Source organism: Malania oleifera, chromosome 9 (genome assembly GCF_029873635.1).
Source record: "Malania oleifera isolate guangnan ecotype guangnan chromosome 9, ASM2987363v1, whole genome shotgun sequence".
NCBI classification, from domain to species: Eukaryota; Viridiplantae; Streptophyta; class Magnoliopsida; order Santalales; family Ximeniaceae; genus Malania; species Malania oleifera.
Genome location: NC_080425.1, coordinates 79,409,651 through 79,434,229, shown reverse-complemented (window position 1 = coordinate 79,434,229; position 24,579 = coordinate 79,409,651). Strand labels below are relative to the sequence as shown.

The following is a 24,579-nucleotide window of genomic DNA, read 5'->3' as shown; positions in this document are numbered from 1 at the left end:
AAATTTAAGGTTGTGGAACACACATACACAAGTGGTATGCGACCATCTCGTCCCCACCTCAAAAAAAAAAAAAAAAAAAAAAAAAAAACAAGACAAAACAAATTACTATGTAAGCACAACTAGTTTGAACAATACCAAGCTTTGTGTTTTTGATATAAATATTTGTTATACTTCCTTCAAAATGGGAAAAAAGGGTGCTAGTGGGTTTTTGAAAAGGGGGACAACAAGTAAGTTAAGACGGTGAAAAGTTGAGGCAAAAGTGGGATTCCATGGAAAGTATGTTATCTTATGTGTTGTGTTCCCTTGTTCTTAAACAACAGTAAAGCCCATTTTCATTCTGTTAACAGTTCCTACTCAAGCAGACAATCTCCAATAGTTAAAATTATCTCTGTCTTCTCAAGAGAATATATATATATATATTCTCAAAATGTAAAGTAGCAGTGTGGGAAGCATGGCCATGGCGGCACCATATTGGCGTGCAACCCTGCGTGCTCATATGTTGGTTAATATAGGTGAATAGTTATTTAACCATATAAATGTTAATCTTGTGTTTAAGCAATGAATATGGCAATATCAAACAATCCCAAAAAATTTAACCAAGCAAATATTCTTCTTATATTTGAACAATTTATCAACCAAATTGAAATTATCTCAATCGATTAAATCAATTCAGAATTTGCAACTCCAAGAGCGTTTGATCTCATTATGTATTTCAATCATTCAAATCATCCACAAATCTATCTAAGCATTCATACCAATCCCAAATCAATAAATCATTCAAAAACAAAAATATCAATTTATATGCGTGACAAATTTAAAGAGATAAGGAAAAGAAGAACACCAATTTTTTACAAGGTTAGGCGGCCTGCTTACGTCTTTGCCTCAAGCAACCCATTGTGAGGATTTCCTCTAGTCTCTCTGTTCAACAGGTGGAGTTCCTGCTCTCTCTTTTCAATAGGTAGAGACACCTCTCAAGTAAAAACACTCTCTTGCTTGTTCGATTTCATCCCCGAACTGAAAGTTCAAAACGCAATACAACAGCAAATTTTCATTCAAGTAAATACTCTCTCAGAAGAGTGGATTTTTACAATATAAAATCACTAATGCACTCTCAATAACAAGATGTAATGAAGTTCAAGAGAAATCTAGGGTTTCTTGGACTGAGAAATATGAAAAAGAAGATCAAAAACTATAATTTCAGAGTGGAAAAGTATGAACAACGCACAACAGCTTTAGAAGATGAAATCAATATGATTTTTGTGCGATTGGATTGATTGGTGTTTTCCTAACACAATTAGGGTTTTCTTTAAATAGTGGGTCTTGAAATCTGGCCGTTTGCCTAAAATTTGGAAACAATATATACTAAAAACAGTTAGAAATTGCACTATTTAAAGCTTAAATCGTGATACTTCAGTCGCCCGATCTTATTCCTTAGTCGCCCGAACCATTAAGAAATAGGAATTTCAAAATAGGTAGTAGCACTTCGATCACCCAAACCTACATTGTTTGGGCTTCTTCCATGGTAGTGCCAATTCGACTGCTTGACCCGAAAGTTTGGTCACCCAAACACACTGATTCTAGACTAGTTTGTTTAGTTTGTTGTGAAATTCAATGCTCTTTATTTCAAAACTCTTTTGTGTTCTTTTAAAAATATATTTCAACTTTAAAAAGACATTTTATGAGTTTTAGAAATAGCTCTCTAAGTCCAATTTTATCCTATGAGCTTCATAAACGCACTTAATGCAACGCCCCGAACACGGTAGGGTCCAGGGTGCGAATTTCCGTAAATAATTTAATGTAAGCAGATGAAATAATTTAAAACCTCAAATATTCTAAACCAAAATACTAAACAAAATTAAGGTGTAGTCCCAAGAGGGGGGTGAATTGAATTTTTAAAAGTTTCTTTAAATCTTTTTACAAATTCACAATCGTTTGTAAGTTTAGCAAATATACAAGAATGATTTGATTTTTAATTAAACCAACCACAATCCACACTCAATATCAACACAAGCCATATACCTTTGACAATAACAATCAATCAACCAATCATTCAAACACATGATACTTAACCAATTATATGAGCTGCAACACTTCCTTGATTTAGCGTTTGCAAAACTCAGCTTAGAGTTTAAATAAAATCCTGTATATATGAATATTGGTGCACTTCCTTTAAACCAAGATTTCTACAAACGATTAATCAATGTACTCCCTCAAATTAAAAATTTTCTTAGTCTCAAACTTTCAGCTACCTGCACTTAGAAACACAACCATACAATTTATATATACTGAAAAATTAAAGAGTAAGGGTAGAGAGTGAGATCGAGTTTTTTATGAGGTTCGTCTTATACCCAGCCTACGTCCTCACCTTAGGCAAACCACCTAAGGATTCCACTATAGCGATCCTTTACAGGAAAAACAAACCATTACAATCCCTCCTTCAATTAGGGTGGAGCCCCCTCTCCAAGCGATACCCCACGCTTGGCACAATGATCCAATAAACCTGAACCGTCAAAGAAAACAAAGAAACAAGAAAAGATTCTTGTGTACAAGAGATGCTCTCAAATAGAGCTGGTTAGTACAATTTATAGCACTAATATACTTCAAAGTAAATATCAAAGAGAATGATATTTGAAGCTTAAGAATGTGTCACCAGAATTCTTCTCTTGATATGAATCAGTAACTCAAAAGTTTGAGCTCAGAGACGAGTGATAAGAAACTTAGTATATCTCAGAAAATCTTAGTAAGAATATGTGAGCAAGAGAGCTTTGAGAGAGAGAGTGAGCAATAAGGCTTGAAAACTGATTTTCAATACTTGGTATTGATTTGATTTGAGAAACCATGTATTTATAGGATCAAAAAGTGTTTAATTCATGTTGCCTAAGTTACTTAGAGTGTTTCCCAAGTTTAAACGAAGTTTGAGGCATAAGCAACATAAATTTGAATTTAAAAATCTGTTTAAAAACTAGCCGTTTGAGGGTCAGTCACTTAAACCTTCTGAACACTGTGTAAAGTTTGAGTTTAAAACAAGGTAAGGCACCTAAGGATTTAGAGGTCGGTCTCTTGAACCTTCACTGCCTGTTCAAAATTTGTTTAGAAAAATCTTCAGTCGCCTGAGGTTTGAAGCTCAGTCGCCTGAATAGTTACAAAACCTTTTTTTGAGGTTTGTTTCTAAAATCCTTAGCCATTTTTTTTTATACATTTAAAAAGAATTTTTCGGGGTTTTCAAAGTAAGGTCTCTAAGTCCATATTAACCCCTAATGAGCTTCAAAGCATTCAAATTGATATTTATAATTAAGTACTTACATAAGATTTCCTAAAGACTTAAAAACTCTCTAAGTTTGAAGTCTTCATGTATTTCTTTGCTTTAAGACTATCTTTGACTTGAGTTTGAGTCTTCTTTAAGCTTCCACATGTTTTGAACATCTTAGTCTTCTTGAGCTTTTGTTTTGATCACTTTGATGAAGTATAGCTTTATGGTACTTGTGATCTTGGATTTTCATTTCTTTGAACCTTTTGAACTTTGTCATACTAGGTTTCCTAAAATAGCATCACTTAAACAATAACTTGTTAAATTAACCTTTATTTTTTATCATCAAAACAAGATTCGAAAGTAATGTTAGGCAACAATCTCTCCCTTTTGATAATGACAAATAAGAAGCAAAGATGAGAGAACCTTGATAAGGCTCCCCCTTACAATAAGCATGCCTTTTAACATTTATGAAAAAATTAATGATTTCAAATATAAGTAAGTTCAAAAACTCTATAAGTCATAATCAAGTATTATAGTATTACTTCAACATACTTAATATTAAGATCATTTTTCAATGCATTATAGCTCATGTGTATGTTGCTTACATCCTTATTTGTACTTTCTCCCCCATGCTATATCTCATGTCAAGAATATGTGTTTCACATGTTTGCCATGCTCTCATGTTCTTATGTGTGCTTTCTAAGATTCTAAGATACTCTCTAAGAAACTCATGTTCTTATGTTTGCTCACTAAGATATCTCTCCCCCTTTGACATCAATCAAAAAGAGATAAGGAACATATATAGTCACAAGGAGTCTTAGGATATAATAAACATAGTCACATATTCATCAAGAGTACAAAAAGGTATAAATAAGGGAGTTACAAGCCAAACTAAAAGAAAAAAAAATCAAGCAACACAAAGACTAAGCCAATAAATACAACACAAAGTGACAAATAGATCTATTACATCAGCAGCATCATCATTATCATCATCAGTTGTAGCCTCTTCTTCATCACCCTCCTCACTTCCTTCTTCAGATTCTTCATCAGATGAATCATCGCTGCGAGGGGAAGAACTGCTATCCATGGGATCAACACTACAAGATGAGCTAGCCCTATACTACTCTATGGGAGTAAGGCGCTGGTCAAGTGAAGAGCAGGTAGTGTGGAGTGAGGATATGTTCTCCTGAAGTGATTGGAGGCCTGAACACATATCTATACTAAATGTAGTGAACTCATGGTGGAAGGGGATAAATCAAGAAGGAGTGTCAGCTGGAGGTCCTTGTTCCTCTTATGGAGGAGGATAAGGTATAACTGCTAGCCTTTGTGGTCATTTTCCTTTCAAAAACCAACCCTACTCATGCTTTTCATACCCCGTTTGTTTCAATGTTGTGGAATTGAAAAGGTCATACCTTGTACGCTTTATGAACAGTTTAGTAGGGGCAGTAACATTTAGGTGAGCAAAGAGAAGATTAAGAACACCACCATATGGAAGAGTGACTCGAATAGCTTCTAATTTTGCCCACATCCACTTCAGAATTAAGTTAAATAGATCGAGTTTCTTCCCTTTTAGCAAACACCATAACACAAAGCAATCTACGTAGGATAGGTGATCATATGAACTAGCTTTTGATAGGATGTTGTTTGTGATAATTTTTTGAAGTATTTGAGCTTGAAGATTCATCTGTTTGTACATTAGAGGATGGACAAAGTAAATAGGTTTCTCTACCATAATTAGTGGCAAGAATTCTTTGAGAGTGAATCCTTGCACTAGAATCCATGTTTGAGCAAATGCGGGACACTCAAATTCTCCTGGGATAATATGCAAAATAGGAGCTAAAGTTTATGGAGATAAAACTATCCTCTTTCCCTTAACCTTAGTGGTTAGTACATTTTCTCCATGTATCATATTTTGCATAGAAGATTTTTACTAGGTTTGGATACAGGCCTTTGGATTGATAAGCTACAAAATTCTTCAAACCAATATTCTAAAACATTGGTAGGATTTTCGGAAATTCTGAATCAAAGAAGGAGGTATCTATGACCTTACCAAATATTAGTTCCATAGAACGAAGATAAGAGCAGTATCGATGCATCGATTGAGGAGTTATGAGCCATTGTTCTATGTTATTATCATCTCTCCCTAAAGAAGGACCTTATTTTGCCGTAGTTTTGGTGCGAGGCATCTTTGATTTTGGAGGAATCAACTGAATAGCCAATGTGAAACCCTAGAAACTGTGGGAAAAGATGTAGGAGAGTGACTGGGAGGCTTTGATTTAAGGGATTTTGAGCTAAGAACCAAGGGAGACCAAGAGTTGGAGCCTCGGGTGAGTGATGAAGCAGGGTTCAGTAGCCTGGAATCTGAAAAGTTAGGGCTTTTCATGCTAAAAATATATAGGACTAGTGAGGTCAGGTGCTTGAAGATTTGGCTCAGTTGCCTGACAATTTATGAAATTAATTTTTCAACAGGCAGTCTCACATCAGTCGCCCGAGGTCTAATGGCTCAAGCGCCTGATCCTCCAATTTACACTGCTCAATCGCCTGACTCCCTTAATCTTTTAAATTTTTTTTTTACTCAACATTAACTCTTCTTAAACAACTTCCCTACTACGTACCAAACCTAGTTCTCTTCTTATGGATATAAATCTCTTTTCGGGAAGGGTTTTGTGAAAATGTCTGCCCATTTGTCGTTTGTATTTATAAATTCAAGTAATATGTCTTCTTTTTGTATATAATCTCTTCCTTCTTTTTATTATATTATCAGGCTTCAATTATATTTTTAATTTGGCTTTTGAGGCATATGACTTCCTTGATTTTGAAGATAAGCCTTGTACAATCCAAGCTTTCTTAATTTGGCCAACAATACCATTTTTGTATTTGTTTTAATGTTATAGTTTGTCAATAAGCTCATGAGCTCTTCTTTAAGTTTATGTCAACTAGTTCTGTAACGACCTCAAAAATCTTACTATAAAATAAAACATAATAAATAAAATTATCAACCCGAATCCATGGGTAATTGGGACACTTGTCATTCACAGTGGAAACCTACGCAGCAGTAAATATAGATCATATTCTCAAACCGTAATATACATAATACCAGAGTTTACTACATCACCAAAATACTGTATTTATATACAACCTCCAAAACATCAAAATAATCCCTAGGATCATACAACAAAATCTCCTGATCATAGATCAACGCTTACCCTTATAGCAGGAAAGCTCAACTCACTCAACGACGACCACAACCCACTGGTTTCTCAGGGTCTCCTGAAAAAATTATTAAGTTTGGGGGTGAGACACTTTTCAGTAAGGGAAAATAAACTAAATACAGCTGTGTGGCAACATGAACGTTTAAGGAAGTTATACATATACAGTATATTTTATACTGAAAGCCACATCAACTATTCATCTCCCACCTCCTCGTAGGGTGGTTAGCACCAATCTGATCATAGATATCTGATCTATAAGTTACGGTACCGCACTCCTGAACTGAACTAAACTAACATTCGGGTTTTAATAACATATAATACATGATAATATAGCATTTTTCATAATTTCATAAATACGGCCTCGCGCCGAACATTTCACAAATACGGCCTCGTGCGCATTGTTTCATAAATACGGTCTCGCGCCGAAATCATACATAAATACAGTGTCGCGCCGAAATCATTTCATATATGTATATCATTCTGAAAATAATCAATTTATCATGTATTTTCAATATCATAATGTACTGTATTCTTTCATAATTTCTCAAAACATATTTCATTCGTATCATTGTCATATCATGATATTCTTCCATGTAAAATTATATTCATGCCACACATTTGCTGTATAAAACCATACATTGTATTCTAAAAATTATACTTTTTGGCATCTCATACATATATATACACTTCAACATAGTAGCAGTATTTTCCCAAACGAGCATTTCCTTCGTAATATACAGATATAATACGTGCTTTCCTAAAAATAAATTTTCTCATAAATAATAATAATTTGCATGAAAATAACTGCTTTAGCTTATTCCCTTACCTGACTACTGAGAAAAGCTCTCTAAATTTTGGTCTCACACCCGTAGGATTTCCTAATCAATACCTTGAAAATGAAAACTCTCGGTACTAAATTTCAGTATTTTCACATGTATATCATTTCCTATAACTATCATAAGACCAAATTTGGCTTAAAAAGTCTTACCTTAACTCAGGGATGAATTCCAACTTACTTTCACCAACGATCCACCTCGACATATTTAGAGAGAACTTCCACAAGAGCGTCGTGGTGGCTTCAGATCGTCGAACTGGCGGAAGTCCAGCCCGAAATTAAATAGAGAAGAGAGAGAAACCGTAGGGAGAGAGAGGGAGTAAATTTTTTCCTTAATTTTGGCATTTAATCTAGGTTTTTGATCTTTATAGGACTGGATTCGTCGATGAGCCACATCATCTCGTCGACAAGTCCTTCAATAATTTTGTCGACGAAACCCACTTCTCGTCGACAAAATTCAGACTGCTCAAAACCTCTTTCAGTATTTCCTCTTCGACAAATCTTGTCTTCATTGTCGAGGTCCTCTTATACCCTCGTCGATGAATCTCTTGTGTCCGTTGACAAGACCCTCCTTTTGTTACTATTTCCATTTTCCACCCTCTTAATCATTATTTAAATACTATTATTCTTCGGGTCATCACAAGTTAATTATTCTTGTATTAAATTGGATTAAGTGATTTTATTATTTTCTAAAAAGTGAATAGTTAATCCTAATATCTTCGAAATTCTTTTTATCTAGGTACCCATACTTTCTTGGGTCCGGATGGTTTAGCAAGTGATGTTTCTTTTATTCTCCAAACTTGTCTAGTTTTCATATCCTTTCTCTTTAATGGAAATTCAAACTTAATGTGTCCTTTCTTCTTACATAGAAAACATGTGGTATGTGTGTAAGCGTTTGAAGAGGTGCTAGTATAATCTTTGGAGGCATTTGTAAAGTACCCCATGAAGCACTGAGAGGCAAGATAGAAAATTTTTTGCTTGAGAGAGGATTTCTTAATCTTTTTGTTAATCGGTGCTTAATCCATCAAATGAAGGAGTATATATAGACATGCTGAAAATTTTGACCGTTGGGGACTTATTAGGAATTATTGGAAAAGTTTAATGACACTTAAGATAATTTAACCCTGTTAAAAAAATTATTAACCGCGGTAAAAATAGGACCAACCCGAGAGGTCCGGTCGACCAAAAGTGGTTCGGTCGACCAGGACTCAAGTAGCTCGGTCGACCAGGGGTATTTTGAACTAAGTGGCTCGGTCGACTGGAGAGGGCGATTTGCCAAATTTTCGAGGTTCGGTCGACCGGCCCCATTTTGAACTGAGTGGCTCGGTCGACCAGACCGTTGGGAATTCTCCCAAGACCCCTCGATCGACCAGGTAGTTGGAGTACAAATCTGGTCGGTCGACCAGGAGGTCAAAAAGTTGACTCCCAAGAGGTTCGGTCGACCGAGGTCAAATGACCTATAAGGGCTCGGTCGACCGGGCCTGGGTCAAACAGTTGACCCGGACCGGTTTCGGTCGACCAGGCCAGATTGAACTGAGTTGGCCGGTCGATCGAAAGTGCACCAAGTGTGCATTTCAGTCCCGAATTGACCCAAATAAGTCTATTTCAAGTGCCTAATAAACATATGTGACATATGTGTGTGTCCTAAGGTCACTTGGGGTCCAATTTGGAAACACCGAGAAAGTCTGGTGTCGGTCGACCGAAGGTGCACCCTAAGGTCCTATCTCATCCATGGTTCGGTTTGAGCTTAAGTAGTAAATCATACATGTGATGTGCGTGAGCTTATTACAAACCGAATGCCCTAATTACTATTACAGACCAATATAAATATATTACAAAGAATATGATTTGGTCTTCAAGCTTTTCTTGCTTTGTGCACATCTTGATCTTATCATTCTTGATTCCTGCACAAAACCTCAAACGTTCATTAGATACAATGAGTATTTGTCATAATCAAAACCGGGCGTGACCAATAAGGTCAACACGAACCTACAGTTCAAAATTGCCACGGTCAATCGAACACAGTAATATGATTGACCAAACCTATAATACGGTCGAACAAACATCTCGGGCTAGTCAAATTTTTACCACAGTTAAACAAGATTATTTTTCACTAAACATGATTAAACATTTTTAAAAAATACCCAGCGTGTCTCCAATGGTCATATTTTCACCCAACTTTATATATACCCTTTCATAAGTCATAATTAGTAAGATAATTAGTTAGAAAACTATCTCAAATTGTTATATCCTATTTTCATCTTCCCAAGCCTATTTTTTCATCCTCTCTTATTATTACTTCGAAAAATCAATTTCCAAAGAGAGTGCTTTACATATATTGGACATTTGTTTTTCAAATCAAAATCGTTTTTACTCTCATAGTTTATTCATGTTTCATATCTTAGTCTTGAGAGTAAATCAAAGTTTTCTCCATATATATTCATTGATATATATCCTTGGAGAAAATCTACTTCTTTGCTTGTGAATCTTGCACACTCATTGCAAGATTTAAAGGCTCATTTGCTTGTGCTTGCGAAAATATTTTTGAGCCATAAACCCTAGGTTCTCCAGCACTTTATTTCGAGAAATATCTTTTGGAGAAATTTATTATTTGGGCATAATACTTTGAGCACTCATCATACACATATTTATTCAAAGATTACTTTTTATGAAAATCACATTCTCATATTGACCTTATTTGTGTATCATATGTGAGTATATTTGCAGTTAGTGTTATACACATCTGATTGTATTAGAAGCATATTTCGTTGTACAAAAAATATTCATTTGTTGTATTCTCAACCGGTTGTCGGAAGAGGGAGACTAGCCTTGTGAATAGTCTCGGACTGATTCAGACTCGGTTAAGAGAACTAGGTGCATCATCCTAGTAAGGTGTTGTATTAGGTGCCGCTCCACCCGTTAAGTGATCCATAGTGGAATCCTCTTCCTTGTGAACTTGAGGCAGGGATATAGGCAGTATTGGCCGAACCCCGATAACATATCATGTGTCTATTTCATTTCCGCACTTTCAATTTCAGCACATGTATGTTTTATATTTGATTTATTATATGCAGTAGATGTATTTAATTGTTTGAACATTTGATTGGGTTTATGATTATATAGAAAGACCTCAGGTTTGCGAAATACTGCTAATATCTGGTTTGACTTAGGAGAAAAGTTTTAAATCTCCAATTCACCCCCTCTTGGGATTGCACCAAAGTCAACATTTGCTATGTTTAGCATAGCCAAGGAATACACATTCTCTTCCTCACTCACCTAAATTCCCTATCTTAGGTTTAGGAAGCCTTACAATTGCTTTACATCCCCAAATCTTAAGATATTTTAAATTAGGCTTTCTTTTCTTCCATAACTCATATGGAGAAGTCTTACTCCTCTTAAAAGGAACTCTGTTTAATATATGACAAGCAATTAGTAAGGCTTCACCCCCGATAGCCTCTACTTAGTCCTGAATTTAACATCATGACATTGACCATTTCAACCAATGTTCGGTTTTTCTTTTCGGCCACTCTATTTTTTTGTGGAGTATATGCTGTAAAAGTTTCATGTATCACACCTATAGATTCACAATAGTCGGGGAAGTGATATTCACCTCCTCTATCCGATCTAAGACACTTTATCTTAGCGTCACATTGGTTTTCAACTTCTGCCTTCTAAACCTTAAACTTATCAATTACTTCATCTATAAATGTTTCAAAATATTTTTTGCCTCCTATGGTAGGTGTTCCATGTAAATCACATACATCACTATGCACTAATTGAAGTAAAGAAGAAATTATAAAAGTTTTGTTAGGAAAAGGTTTTCTGGTTATTTTGGTTTTAATACATACACTGCACTTATCATCCATGTCATTTACATATCTAGAAATTAATTCCATATTAGTCATATCATGCAATTTTTTAGTGTTAACATGTCCTAAACGATTATGCCATAAAGAAAGTGAATCAACAACATAAATAGAAATATTCACCTTATTGATATTAAGTTTAAACATACCCTCACACATATAGCCCTTTCCCACAAAGTCTCCACCCTTGGAGAGTACAAATTTTTCAGATTCAAACACTAACTTAAAACCAAACTTATTAAGTAAGCTTCCAGAAACTAAATTCTTCCTAATTTATGGTATATGGTATACATCAATAAGAGTTAAACTTTTTCGAGTAGTAAATTCAAAAGTGACATCTCATTTGCCTTTGACTACAACAGTGGATGAATTTCCCATGTAGAGAACATTGTCATCTTCCACCAGTTCATACTTTGAGAATGAACTCTTGTCTTTGCAAACATGCCTTGTTGCACCTGATTCAATCCACCATGCACAGTCATCTTCAATAGCATTGATTTTAGAAATCATAACCACAAACTTGTTAGAGTTTGTTCTATCTTGCTTTTTCTTTAGAAGACGACACTCATTTTTGTAGTGTCCAGGTTTTCGACAATGGAAGCATGAACCTTTCTCTTTTTAATTTTGATTCTTGATAGAGTTGAACTTCCTCTCCAGATTCCCTTTTTTGGGATGATGGGCTATTTAGAACTTCCTCCTTCTTCCATCATATGCACTCTGGAAGTATGCTCTTCTGCACCTTTTTGGTTTTGCCTAAACACTTTCTTAACTTGGAAATGTTAGCCCAATTGTTCAAGAAACATATCATTCTTCTTGTGCTTCAAAGATTTTCTAACATCTTTCTAGGATGGAGGTAACTTATCAATAATAGATGAAACAAAAATGCATTCATCCATTTTCATATTATGTTGATTAAACTGGTTAAGGATATGTATAATTTCATGAAACTGCTCTACAATAGGTCTACTATCAAGCATGATATAATTGAAAAATTTTCCAATCAAAAATTTCTTACTAATCGCATCATCTATGAAATACTTAGCTTCAAGTGCATCCCACAATTCTTTCGCAGTAGCCATACTCTGATACAGATCGAACAAATTATCTAACATTGAATTGAAAATGTGATCTTTGCATATATAATCATCTTGTTCCCATTTTAGCCTTGTACGTCCTTGAGCCAAAGTATCATTCTCATTCACAGCAAGTTTGGGGGTGGTTAGAACATATACCACTTTGAGACCCGCAAGAAGAAAGTGAATCTTTTTCTGGCAGCACCTAAAATTACTTCCAACAAATCGTTCAAGTTTGACAAAATCCACAACGAATTCCCTCAAGGTTGAAGAACCAGCCATTTTGTAAATAACATTTTAAGATTGTAAAAAAAAAATAGAAAATAGAGAAAATGTTGCAGAACATAAAATGCTTCAATGCATGTTACAATGTTGTTTTCCTTAAAACGTTATTTGCCCCCACCAAATCGGTGTGTATTGAGTCAGAAAATACGTTTTTAGGATACAATACAGCCTAGAAAATAATCTAATATCAGTTTATGTTATACACAAACGAAAATTGATCACCAACACCCTTAGATGAATCCTAACAAATTTCTAGAATTCTGTTTCTACAAAAAACAGAACCCAGAATTGAATAAGATATAATTTGTGAAAGCCTTATAAGAGAAAGAGAATGAGAGAATGATTGAATATTTCTCTAGGATTCTTAGAGTAATTATGTCTTTAAATAGACAGAATTATGCCTATTCTCAATAAGTACAAAGGTGGTTATTTGAATAAACAGTTACACATGTTCAAATTTAAACAATTAGTTAAATAATTGTTTTATTAACTTCCACTTGCTAGATTAAAATCTTACTGTTAAATTATTTATACGGTTCATATCGCACCATTTAATCTTATAAAAAATTTAAGATTAATTTTAATTCATCTGATCATGATCAACGATCACGATTTTACAACGATGCAAGCGTGCAAATTGCTAAGTGTTTGTGCGCCAACTAAATTTGCCGCTAGCACCCTACACCCCATGCCATGCGCACGCGCACGCGCGTGGCTTGTGCAGACAGTGCGAAACACCGTCTTAGAGTGCACTAGAGTACACACTAGCACTATCTCTTAACCAACTTTAAGAGAATATTCCACCTTATCATTTGTTAATGATTTTTCATTGTTCACTCTTTCCAATATGGAAAAAATCCACATAGCATTAAACGCTCCTCATAAATGCTTTAGAGAATACAGAATTGGAAGACTTTGAAAACCCATAAAATCGATTATTTTAGAAAATATTTCAACAATAAGTTGTTGGCATTGATTGTTGGTGAAAGAGAAACTGTCATTTTATGGTTGGTTGTCTGTGGAAGATACTTGGTTTGGGACCCAATCCAATCTTGTGGGAGCCAAATGGGAACCCATGGATGAAGTAGCAGTGATCAATAGTGTGGCCTTCTTTGTGACAGTGAGTGCATTTTAGTTTGGTCTTAAGAAAAGGTTTGCCATCTTTTGAAGTGGAAAGGATACCTTTGGCAGCTAATGCAACTCCGTCAATGGGTGGAGGAAGTTGAATGTTCCGTTGACGCTCCTATTGAAGGACCAAGACGTAGATATGATTGATTGTGGAAAGGGGATCTATGAACAAGATTTGAGCACGGATGGCACCATAGGATTCATTAAGGCCTATAAGGAACTTTATGGTTTGTTGGTACTATTGGTATTGAACTATATCTCCTTCGAACAGATGAGATTGAAGTGATTCAAGTTCATCCCATAAGAACTTTAGCTTAGTAAAGTAGGCGGCTATCAATGTATTGCCTTGGACAAGGTTGTGAATTTCTTGTTCAAGGTGATACATTCAAGGGCCATTGACTTGTGAGAAATGGACCTTCAAATCAACCCAAATATCTTGAGTAAGACCACAAAAAATAACACTAGAAGAAATATCCTTTGAAGAGAATTAATGAACCATGCTTTTACCATATTGTTGCAGCGTAACCACTAATGGTATTCTACAGTTGAGGATTTTGAAGGCTTGGGAATGCTGCCATCAATGAGGTCATCCTTGTTTTTGGTGATGAGTGCAATGAGCATGGATTGACTTCATGTGGTGTAATTGGTTTCAGTAATTTGATGAGAGACCAAAGTAACTCCCAGATTGTCAGAATTGTGGAGATACAGCATGACTCGAATCATCAAAATGTGGAGAACTTTGTGTGCTTTCAACATTGAAAGCCATTGGGAAGGAGGAATCAGAGAATTTTTTATTTTTTTTGTAAATCATGGGCTGGTCACATGATATGTCACATGATATGTTTTTTTTTAATAGCCCTGAATAGTGAATTTCAAATGGTGTATTTCAACTGTTCGACAAAAGGATTGAGAGAAAAAAAACAATTTCTAGGCAAAGGTGTTTAGGGCGGCGCCTCTACTTCGACCTACAGAAATAAAAGAAGCCCCAATATATGAAGGAGAAAATGAATGCCAATTAGCGTGTGATAGTCACTTTGATGGTCAATCAAGGAAAAAAATTTTAAAAAAAATAAATAAAATCTTTGATTTTTTTGAGCAAGAGCAGAAAGGAATTGAGAAGAGAAAAGAAATTTTATCCCAAAGAAATTTCACGCTCTAATACCATGAAAAAATTCATAATGTGAAATAACATAGAGGAGGGGAAGAAGAGAGGAAGAGAAATGTGTATCTTGTATTTCTCAGTATGAATACTACAATGCATGGTAAGGGTATTTATATACATAGATTTACAGACAAATTGCTTAAATCATGCTTAAATCAAATCTGAATCACTATAAATCATCCCCTGTTTGGTGAGTATTCCTTTTGTGTTGTTTTGACCAATTCCAAGCATAATTTCTTGCATTTATTTGCTTCCGGTGAATTTGCCTTTGTTTGGACAATTTCCTTAATAGCAGAGATGATTAAAATCCAAATAAAATGACATACTAATTAAGAAACTGTATGCTTAAGCAGCACAGGATCATGGTATTGTTTTCTTTATTAATTCGTTTTTCAGTTGAAGTCAGAAAAGCAGCTTTACCAAGTGTAGTAATACAAGCAGGGAATTACAAAGAATTTACTTAAAATGAGCATATGCAAATGCATCACACAAAAAGCCCCGCGGGGGGGGGGGGGGGGGGGTGGTGATTGCCCATAATAGAAATAGTTAGAACTGTGTTTAAGAGGGATTTGGTGGGTGGAGAATAATAATGACAAGAAAACAAGAGCACAGACCAAGGGGAGAAAATCACCAAGTGGCTAAAACAGGAAAGAGGACGCAATAAGGAGAGAGAAAAATCCCAGCAATGATTGACACAAGAACTTTAACACGCAGTCAGTGGTCCTTTTCATTCTCTCTGTCTGTTCCTCTCCTTTCCCCTAATTTCAACAAGTGTTAAAAGGACAGTAAGTGTTTTGAGAAGAGATTCTGCCTTTACTCCACTCTCACACAGCTCACACCCAAGTGAGGGGGAAGCTCTCTCTCTCTCTATCTCTCTCTCTCTCTCTCTCTCTCGTTTTCTTTTGCAAGTGTCTGGTCACATCTGCACCATACTAAAGAATCAAAGGCTGGGAAGGTGGGGTGTATGGCTTGGTGTTTTCTTCTGGAGTAGGGATTCTCTATTCCAATCACTGTCTCCCTATGTTGATAAGAATCCCACCCTGGACAATCAATCCCTGCTTTGTAGTACTGGGTTTTCTAGTTTATGGAGAACTGTTGGTTCCCTCAAATATGAAGTACAAGGAAAACAAACAAGTTACCAAATCGGTAAGGGCATTCCTGCCACAAGACTCCTTGCTTTGTGAGGGTAGGGGGAGAGTTGTCACAGTAAATGCAGCCTTACCCCTACTTTAATGCAAAAAACTTGTTTCATTAGACTCAAACTAGTCACGAATGAGCAGCCTTATTGTCGATCCAAGGTCCGCCCTAAAACAAATCACCAAATAAGTGCTGACCTATAATTTAGTTATTTCTTTCTAGGTTTAATCCATCTCAAAAGTCCAGTGCATTGTTTTGTTTAATGGGTACTACAACATTGCTTAACCCTACCCTCAATGAAAGGATAGAAATAGCATAGGTTGAGGTTCGGTTGAAGAAGCATAGTACAGCCTACTGTTAAAAGATAATAGCCTCCCATTAAGTGAAAAATGGACAATAAGAGCTTGGTTGAATAGCTGAGTAGCGGTAATTGATGTAGGCAATATGGGTCTAAAACTTTAGATTTGTACTAGTTAGTAAACAGTTAGATATTGAGGGAAACTAGTACCAGCTATTGGACTTCTATTCCTCGAATTTAAACTAACTTAACTTTTCTGCTGCCCAAAAAAAATCATGCATTATTTCTCATTTCTATTTTCCTATTTTTCTCAATTAATATCTAGATCTTTTCTCTTATCCATCCTTATTTTAAGTTGTCCTTTTTTTATGGTGTCAATGATAAGAATCCCTCACAAATACAGAAATCGAATGAATGCTATGGACGGGGTGAGATAAGAACATATGCTTCTTCTTTGGATAGATGTTCATTTGCCATATGCCTACTGATATGGAACTTTAACTCATCATAGAATCCAAGTTAACTTAATTAAACTCAGTGCAAAATTTGATCTGGCTTATAACTGATAAGAGAGTCATTCCTCAGTTCTCTGTAATTACCCTCATGTCCATGACTTTTTGTAATACAAAAAGGATAGTTGCACAGAGAGAAATTATGCTCCATCTGTTATCATGACTATTGTGACTTGAGTACTGTTTGATTAGCTAAATCAGTGCAGGTTTTTTTTCCTTTAATCTCTCAATTTTTTAAAGCAAGAAAAGGCCTAAATATGATAAGTACCCTTCTTCTTTTAATCTTCAACTGGAAAATAATTTTCCCTCTAATTAACAGAACCCAATAGAAACCGTTTTCTGTCTCTGATTCTCGGCATGCAAGGCAAAATAAGCACATACATTTCAATATTAACAAAGATTATCTAGCTTGGAATAAAATGGTACTTGAGTTCGCATCAACTAAGGGTTCTCTCCCCACCCCCCCCCCCCCCCAAAAAAAAAAAAAAAGCTATCAGATTCAGTGGCACAAAAAGAACATGGAGAGTTGCAACTGTCTTCGAGGAAAATGTTAGGGTTGCCACATCAAGGCATTATAACTGCTCACAGGACCTTCTTGAAAAAAATCCCTTTTCCTCAATCAAGAATGTGCTCGAGGGAATAATCCAAACCTTGTGGGCATTGATGCAATCATACAGAAATTAGCTTTAAGGTTGCTGTCTTACTGACCTTTTCACAGATATTCTCCTTGCAGCATCAATCCTACTGCTTATTAGATATTATTGACGGTAGCATCTGCACTATGGGAAACTTTTGCTCCCCTTGCTGAAATTCCATCCAAATAAATTAAATGAGACATGATCCTGGTGGCAAACCTAAAAAAATTGGGCCCAACTGTAGTAGTGACCACATTGGCCAAGAAACACAATAAGATGTTCATGTAGAAACAGAAAGCAACTGCCTTGTGCCTACCAATATCAATTGGGGTGCATCTAGCTTTTCCCCCTTAAACCAAACACCAATTTAATTAGGTACATGTCTAGGCTGCACAAGTTTTACATATCCATGTGCAAGATGAATTGTAAGTAGTTAATACAAAGTCCACTGAAATGGGTACACACCATGCAGAACATCAATGTATGTGTTTACAAAAGTAAAAGCGTATTGGAAGATCCTAAGCAGAGTTTGAGTTAATATGCTTTCAAATGCCGAAGGTTTAATGCATTGCATTCCTACAATGTCAATTACATACTAATTCTGGCAGAGATCTTCTTAATCTATGAAGTTGATTGCAGTGAATGGAGGTTGCAACTTGCTACACGACTCGGCCACCCTGCAGGCTCTCTGGTTATAGAGTTTACATAAGTGATGTGCATTCCAGTACTTGACATATTCGGAGAGACCAGATTTTTTACTTGTTGGATCATGATAACCTGATGTTCCACATATGCAGCAGTAAAACACTATTTTGTTTTTCTTCTGATGTGCTTGCCATTCTCTTCCATAAACTTTGATTTTAACTCCCCATTACAGACAAACCTAATGGACATTGTTAACCAGTATTTTACAGCAACAAGGTTAATGAAAAGATTGTCATTAGTCTCTTTTCTTTTCTTTTTTCAAAAAAAATTTAAAGCTCTATGAGCCACTTAGGGGACAGTCCTACAATAAATGACACTCACGTTCAAACCCTGTTTTGTAGTTGAGGTTTATATGAAAAAGAAGGGTTATCTTCTCATAATCTCAAATTTTTTAATATGAAAATACTAGTGCTTATGGTTTATTGGTCAGAAATATTTAAATTTTCCTTCAGCAAAATTAAGCCGGGTCATTTTTTTTTTATGTCAGATGTACACAAAGCACCTAACAATATTTATCATTCATTCTTTTCACTTCAGCTGATTTGAATATCAACTAAAGATGAAAATTATCACAGTTAACGAAATACTTTTCTAATGATTTCGAAACTTGGAAGGCATACACCAATAGCTGCTTATATTGACAATGGACATATCAGTACATGCATTACAAGTGCTTGTCACCTGAAATTCATATGTTCCTTCCATTCCATTTCCTGTATCAATATCCTTGCAAGACAAAGACAATCCATCTCATTAATTAAATGTAAGTATGCAGGAAAATGTTGGTCATTGTACAAATGATGGATAATTTTTTGAAATATCTCTTTAAAAAAATTCTAAACAATATTTTACACCGTCAAATCCACAAGTATTCCCTGGTAAGTACATCACATGTCTACACTGCTTTGTACGTATGGTCCTGCAAGAATGCATAAATAGAGAACAGAAAATGCTTGCCACCAGATGCCACTGACAATTACCAAATCAAAGTTCATGCACAACAAAGACTGCATTTTGTTGCAACAACAACACAATTATTTGAATTTGTAGTTGTTTACAGTTAGAAAGAATAGGTAAGTCCAATGAAATGAATCTAACTTGCGTTAGGGCCAGGTAGCTTCATACCACTAGAGAGCATTAAACAAAGACGCCTTTGGATAAATATATAGCGCAAGGGGAAAATTTGGCATGAAATAAAACCAATGGTACTGGTCTACACTCCCCTAATTAAACGGCTTGGATTGCACTGTTCTTGCCCTTACTCATATCTGAACCACTGACAGCTGTGTTAACATGAAATGCAGATGGCCTGGATGGTGTTCCAAGCAACTTTAAGGATAATGGTGAAGGCTCAATATGAGTGTTCTCAGTTTCACCCAAACTGAGTTGAGACATGCCCACTAGCTCATCTACATTGACAGGTTCCTTAGCCATGAGAGGAATTGGCTTCAAAACCTCATGAGAGATCTCTGTTCCCTTCTCTTCCCCATTAGGGGCTATGTTTGGGGGCCACATTGGAACTGGAACAGGTAGATAAGCTGGGAAAAATGCAGGAACCATAGTTGGAAACTGGCTTGGTGGTACCACAATTTCTTCAGCCTCCTGAACAGTTTCTTGGGAAGTGGCATCCATGGCTTCAAATTCCGAGTTGAGAGAGAGATTTAAAGAAGGCACAGGATTTGTATTATCAGTTTCTATCGCCTCCACTGTTGGGGGCTGAAATGGTTCTTCTGGAACTGGTGGTGGATCTGAAGCCTGACAAATAAATATTTAAAAAAAAAAAAATCAGAACAACAGAAGCAAAGAGAATAAATGGTCAAAGAATAACTTCCCATTAAATTAAGTCTAAAATCAATGTCCCCTGAAGAGCAATATGAAACAAATTTTTCCACTCTGATTACTTAAATGTTCATAGGGAGTGCCATAATCACCATGAAAAATGCAATTTAACAGCACTGCATCCAAAATGGAATGGTGACCCAGTCCTTCAAACAAAAGATAGAATGCAAAAGCCTCCTACAAGATATATTAACTGTAGACAAAAGCAAATCACAGCAATCATTTTTAAAAAATTTCAAAATTTTAAATTGATAATTTTGCCTTTCCGTCATGTATTTTTTGGTTTTTTTTTTCCCCTTAACAAAAATTTATTAAGAAAGTCCTCCAAGAGCATTAGAAACAAAGAAAGAGAAATGCTAGCGAACGACTCCAATGTAGTAAAGAGGTCCAATCTCTATGCAATATTCCAAAGAAGCATTTCAAAAAAGACCAAAAGCATCACACCATAATGGCACAAGAAAAACCACTCGGCTCCAAACAAACAAAGAAATGTTTTTGAAACAAGAATTCTTGATGCTTGAATCAAGAAAAAAAATTATACAATGGACAAGTTTTCATTTTTTAAAAAATTCAATTTTCAAATTGATAAAATTTTGAAGTTCAAATGACAAATCTATGTTATATAAGGCCAAAATTGTTATATTAAAGGTTTTTGCATGTATTAAAATAAAAGTTTATATTGAGAAAATATTTAAAGCGTAATTTTATCATTTTAGTTATTTAAAACAAACACTTCATTAATGATCAACTAACAATGAGTAGATTGTTAAAGGAGTTCAACTTGAGCGAGGATAATGCAGTTTTAGAAGCCTCAAGGGAGGCAAGCGCCCAATTATCCTAAAACAGGGCATTAATAACCATCAGAATAGCTTTTGGCATTGTCATGGCTAGTCTTCTGCACCATGATGTGATGTGATTGGCAGCCCTAACAACCTGAGATGCTACTGCAGCTTGGAATCAACAATATATGTGAGCTGGACATGTCTAAATAAATAGGAGCAATAAAAAGAAGCATGACAAACCGTATCTGGAACCATGTCGAAAAGACTAGAGCGCCTCTTTCTTCGGGAAGCATTACTCTGCCGGATAAAATACTTTTGAGCATGGCTAGCTACCTGCGTAGGAGTTCTTGACATTACAAAATTACGTGCTATCCCACGCCAGTCTCCTTTCCCCAACTTCTGGAGGCCAATTAGAAACATTCGATGCTCCTCTTCTGTCCATGGGACACCTAAAACAAAATCAAGCAAAACTATGTGATTATGTGACTCTCTCTACTCAAAGTTGTATCAGAAGGTAATTTAACTAAGCCATTTGTATTACTTCTTGTTATAAAATAAAATAAATTTGACAATGCCGTAGAAAAAGAAAGTAATATCCCTTGAGGCACCATGCAAAATAAGGCGAAAAATGGGGTAAAAATACCCAAAGCAGCTAATATTGCAATAAAAAAAGATAGAAAAAGGTAAACGAAATACACATCAAATTGTCAGAATTCAATGCCTTCAAAGGCCAATTTTTTATGCAAATGAGAAGAGTTCTTCCAAAATGCTAACCAAACAGAGCAGTGCCCTAACAACTCTCCAAGCCTAGAACAATCTACACGTGAAAATCCATAGGAAATAATTTCTTGGATGTCTGCATGGAGAAAACAAGAGATCAATCATTCTGCAGGTTTGACAAAAAACCACCTTGGGGATGAAAAGAACTAATACAGAGAACATCCATTCTGCCGAATGAACTTGCTGTCATGCAGATCTGCACATTGGTCCAACAAGCCCAAGAAATTATTTCATGTCATTCAGCTCAGTCAAATTACCAGCACATGTTCCTTCAAGTTAGTTTATTTATTAAAAATTTGCTAAAAATCCAGCCAAGAGAAAAAATCCCAAAAAACACAGGCAGCTCAGATCTTTGATACATTCAGATTATCCACTAATTCACATGAGATCAGAATTATGCAATCCAATGTATTGAAAAAAGTGATCAAGTCATTGGAGGGTCTTTATGGGGCTAAAATTAACCAAGTAATGAAAAAATATGTTGCCACTGCTACCATTATATCACTCTATTGCTGCCACCATAAAATGGCTACCACAACCACTGTCTCCATGTATCCTTATTTCCACCAATGTCCAATATGTTGCCACCATCCTTCATTGTTAATGTCACACCATTGCTTCAATATGTCACTGCAAACACCATCACTACCATAGTACCACTACTGCCACTGTCACTGTCACTGCACAACCTGCACAGCATCAACCAACAATTATCTTTGCCACCATGTCACAGTGCCATCATCCCCACTCCATCAGTATAGTTTATGTTTTGTATTTCATTTCATTTTTTGTGCTCAGTTAGCTAACACATACTTTCACTGCTCCATTGCATCCACCAACACTGTATATTACAATTTGCATCGTATACTATTATTTATCAAACACAGTTCAAATCTTCAAGAAATTGGGAAAAAAAGTCTGAGGGTTGTAAGTAGAATTTAGAAACAAGCAGCGGACATACGAAGAAACCACTGAATCCTTCACAACAGTGTATCATAACAGTTTCAAAATCCACAGGCGAAAAAGGACAACAAATGGATGATAAGCTATCCTGTTAGCCTTGTTTGGGCAAAAGAATCCACTTAGAAGTTCCAATGATAAATTTGACAAAACATACACACATACACAAAATGTTCAACAATTTGCAATTTGGCACTTTAAAACATAAAAAAAAATTAGGGATAGGACATCAGCACGTCACTAGAAATAGCACAGTTGCTCCATAAAGAAGCTAAACCACTATATTAAAATACACCAACTCAATGAAAATCAGCGGACAAAATGTTCCACATCTTCACACTACGCAGCCTAATCTTCCACATTTTCCTCTAAAATTAGAATACGCTTCCAATCTGCCGTAGAGGTGGTTATCCCTTTCCCATATGGCAAATTATCTCCTACCCTTTCCCCTATCATCTCCACAGAAATGTTGCCACAACAACCCTGCAGTGGAGTTCCCAGACTTGCATATCCTCCCTTCAGCCACCAGTTAGAATCTATCAGCTAAGGAGGATCTCATCAACTACAGAGTAATGCAGCAGCAAAACTTCCAACAATCACATCATCAATAATAACACTTCATTCAAAGCATAATTTAGGCGATTGCCATGAGGTATTACTTGTAATGAGCTTAAACAGCATTATGATTCAAAAAAAAAAAAAAAACAGAAAAAATTCATTTACATCAAAACATTACAGTTTTTAAAAGAATAATTTTTTAAAAGCAGACGACCAAGTCAAAATTAGAACGAGTGGTCATAAAAGCAAGTTATCAAACCAACAGGCACGATACAACATGTATATTTCATTTCACCCAAAAGTAATTATTCAAATAAATAAATAAAAGATAAATAATCACATTTATTAACTAAAAATAATAATAGTTAAAAACATCAAACGTTAGAAGAATCGCATCTCCAACCTTATCCACATCGTATCGTATCAAATCAAAAGAACCTGAATGAAGAAACACTCAGCACCACACCAATTTTTTTTAAAAAAAATAAACCTTGAATCAATCAAACAGAAAACAGAGCGGGGGAAAGAAACGAAAGCAAAAAACAGAGGACAAAATCAGAGTGAGTTCTGAATTACCCTTCTTTCGATCGGTGCGGCGATTGGAGGAGCACGCGTGAGCGGGATCATCGGAGAGGTACCCGTCGGGCACGTGGATCGGGTCGTGGAGCGGGTCGCCGGAGGGAGAGCTAGGGTTGGGGGACGCGGCGGCGGACGACGAGGAGTGGTAGTGCGAGAGGTTGCCCATGCTCGCGCTCTTCTTGATGATGGACCCGTCAGTGAGTCTGACACCGAACAGCTTCAAACCACCAGCTCCGGCGCCGGCGCTGCCGGCACCCCCGCCGCCGCGCGAGGGGCAGGTGCGAGAGTTGTGGCCGTTGTTGCTGCAGTGGGAGCACCGCCGAGTCATGGCAACTCGCCTCCACAAGGCTCGGCGTTTAGAGAGAGCGACCCAGAATCAGATTACGAACAACGGGGGAGAGAGAGACGTGCTGGTTTGTCGAAGCAAGGCAGCTCGATGAGGGAACGGATATAGAGAGAGAGAGAGAGAGATTAGTTGTGGGCATTCCAAGGAATGAGCATTTAAGAGAGATAGAATGAGATTAAAAAAGAAGTAGAAATTAAGGATTGGATTTTGGACTAATTACAGGATTAGGATCGAACGCGGGAGGTTCGTTTGTCGGTTGATTGGTTCTTCTCGGTCTCTCCTTAATCAAATGACTACGTTATCCTTAATGCATAACGTCCTCCTTTTATTTGACCCTCTTTTCTTTTCTGCATTTTAGTCCCTCCTTTTAAGTATATTACTATTTTGCTCCCTCTCTAGGGATATTAGTTTGAATCTCTTTTTGGGTTGCTGATCCAAATTTAATTTAAGTTTCACTTGGCCTACCTTTTAAAATGTTCACAATGAAAAAGAAATAAAAATAATGATGATGTTGTAAATGAAATAAAGAGAGTATTAGCGAAAAATACCTTTTTCATATAACAAAATATACAGCTTTCATTTTTCAAATATCTTATGTATATATTAATATATATATATATATATATATATATATATA

The 24,579-nt window shown here is 36.0% G+C and overlaps 1 protein-coding gene across 1 annotated transcript; it reads right to left on the bottom strand.

The window, feature by feature from the left end:
• Positions 1 to 19,110: 19,110 nt before the first annotated feature.
• On the bottom strand, positions 19,111 to 24,242 carry LOC131164516 (transcription factor MYBS3). The gene is made up of 3 exons (XM_058121777.1): positions 23,594 to 24,242; positions 20,960 to 21,168; positions 19,111 to 19,853 (listed from the first exon to the last, which is right to left on the bottom strand). Exons 1-3 carry the CDS (start codon positions 23,922 to 23,924, stop codon positions 19,326 to 19,328), a joined length of 1,068 nt encoding a protein of 355 aa, XP_057977760.1. The 5' UTR covers positions 23,925 to 24,242; the 3' UTR covers positions 19,111 to 19,325.
• Between the last annotated feature and the right edge of the window lie 337 nt (positions 24,243 to 24,579).

Excerpts from the sequence above, each read along its gene's own strand:
- LOC131164516 (XM_058121777.1), bottom strand. The coding sequence starts at position 23,924 with ATGACTCGGCGGTGCTCCCACTGCAGCAACAACGGCCACAACTCTCGC. Across the intron at positions 21,169-23,593 it reads CCGCACCGATCGAAAGAAGG|GTGTCCCATGGACAGAAGAG; the intron begins GTAATTCAGAAC and ends ATTTTGTTTTAG. Across the intron at positions 19,854-20,959 it reads TCGACATGGTTCCAGATACG|GCTTCAGATCCACCACCAGT; the intron begins GTTTGTCATGCT and ends TTTATTTGTCAG.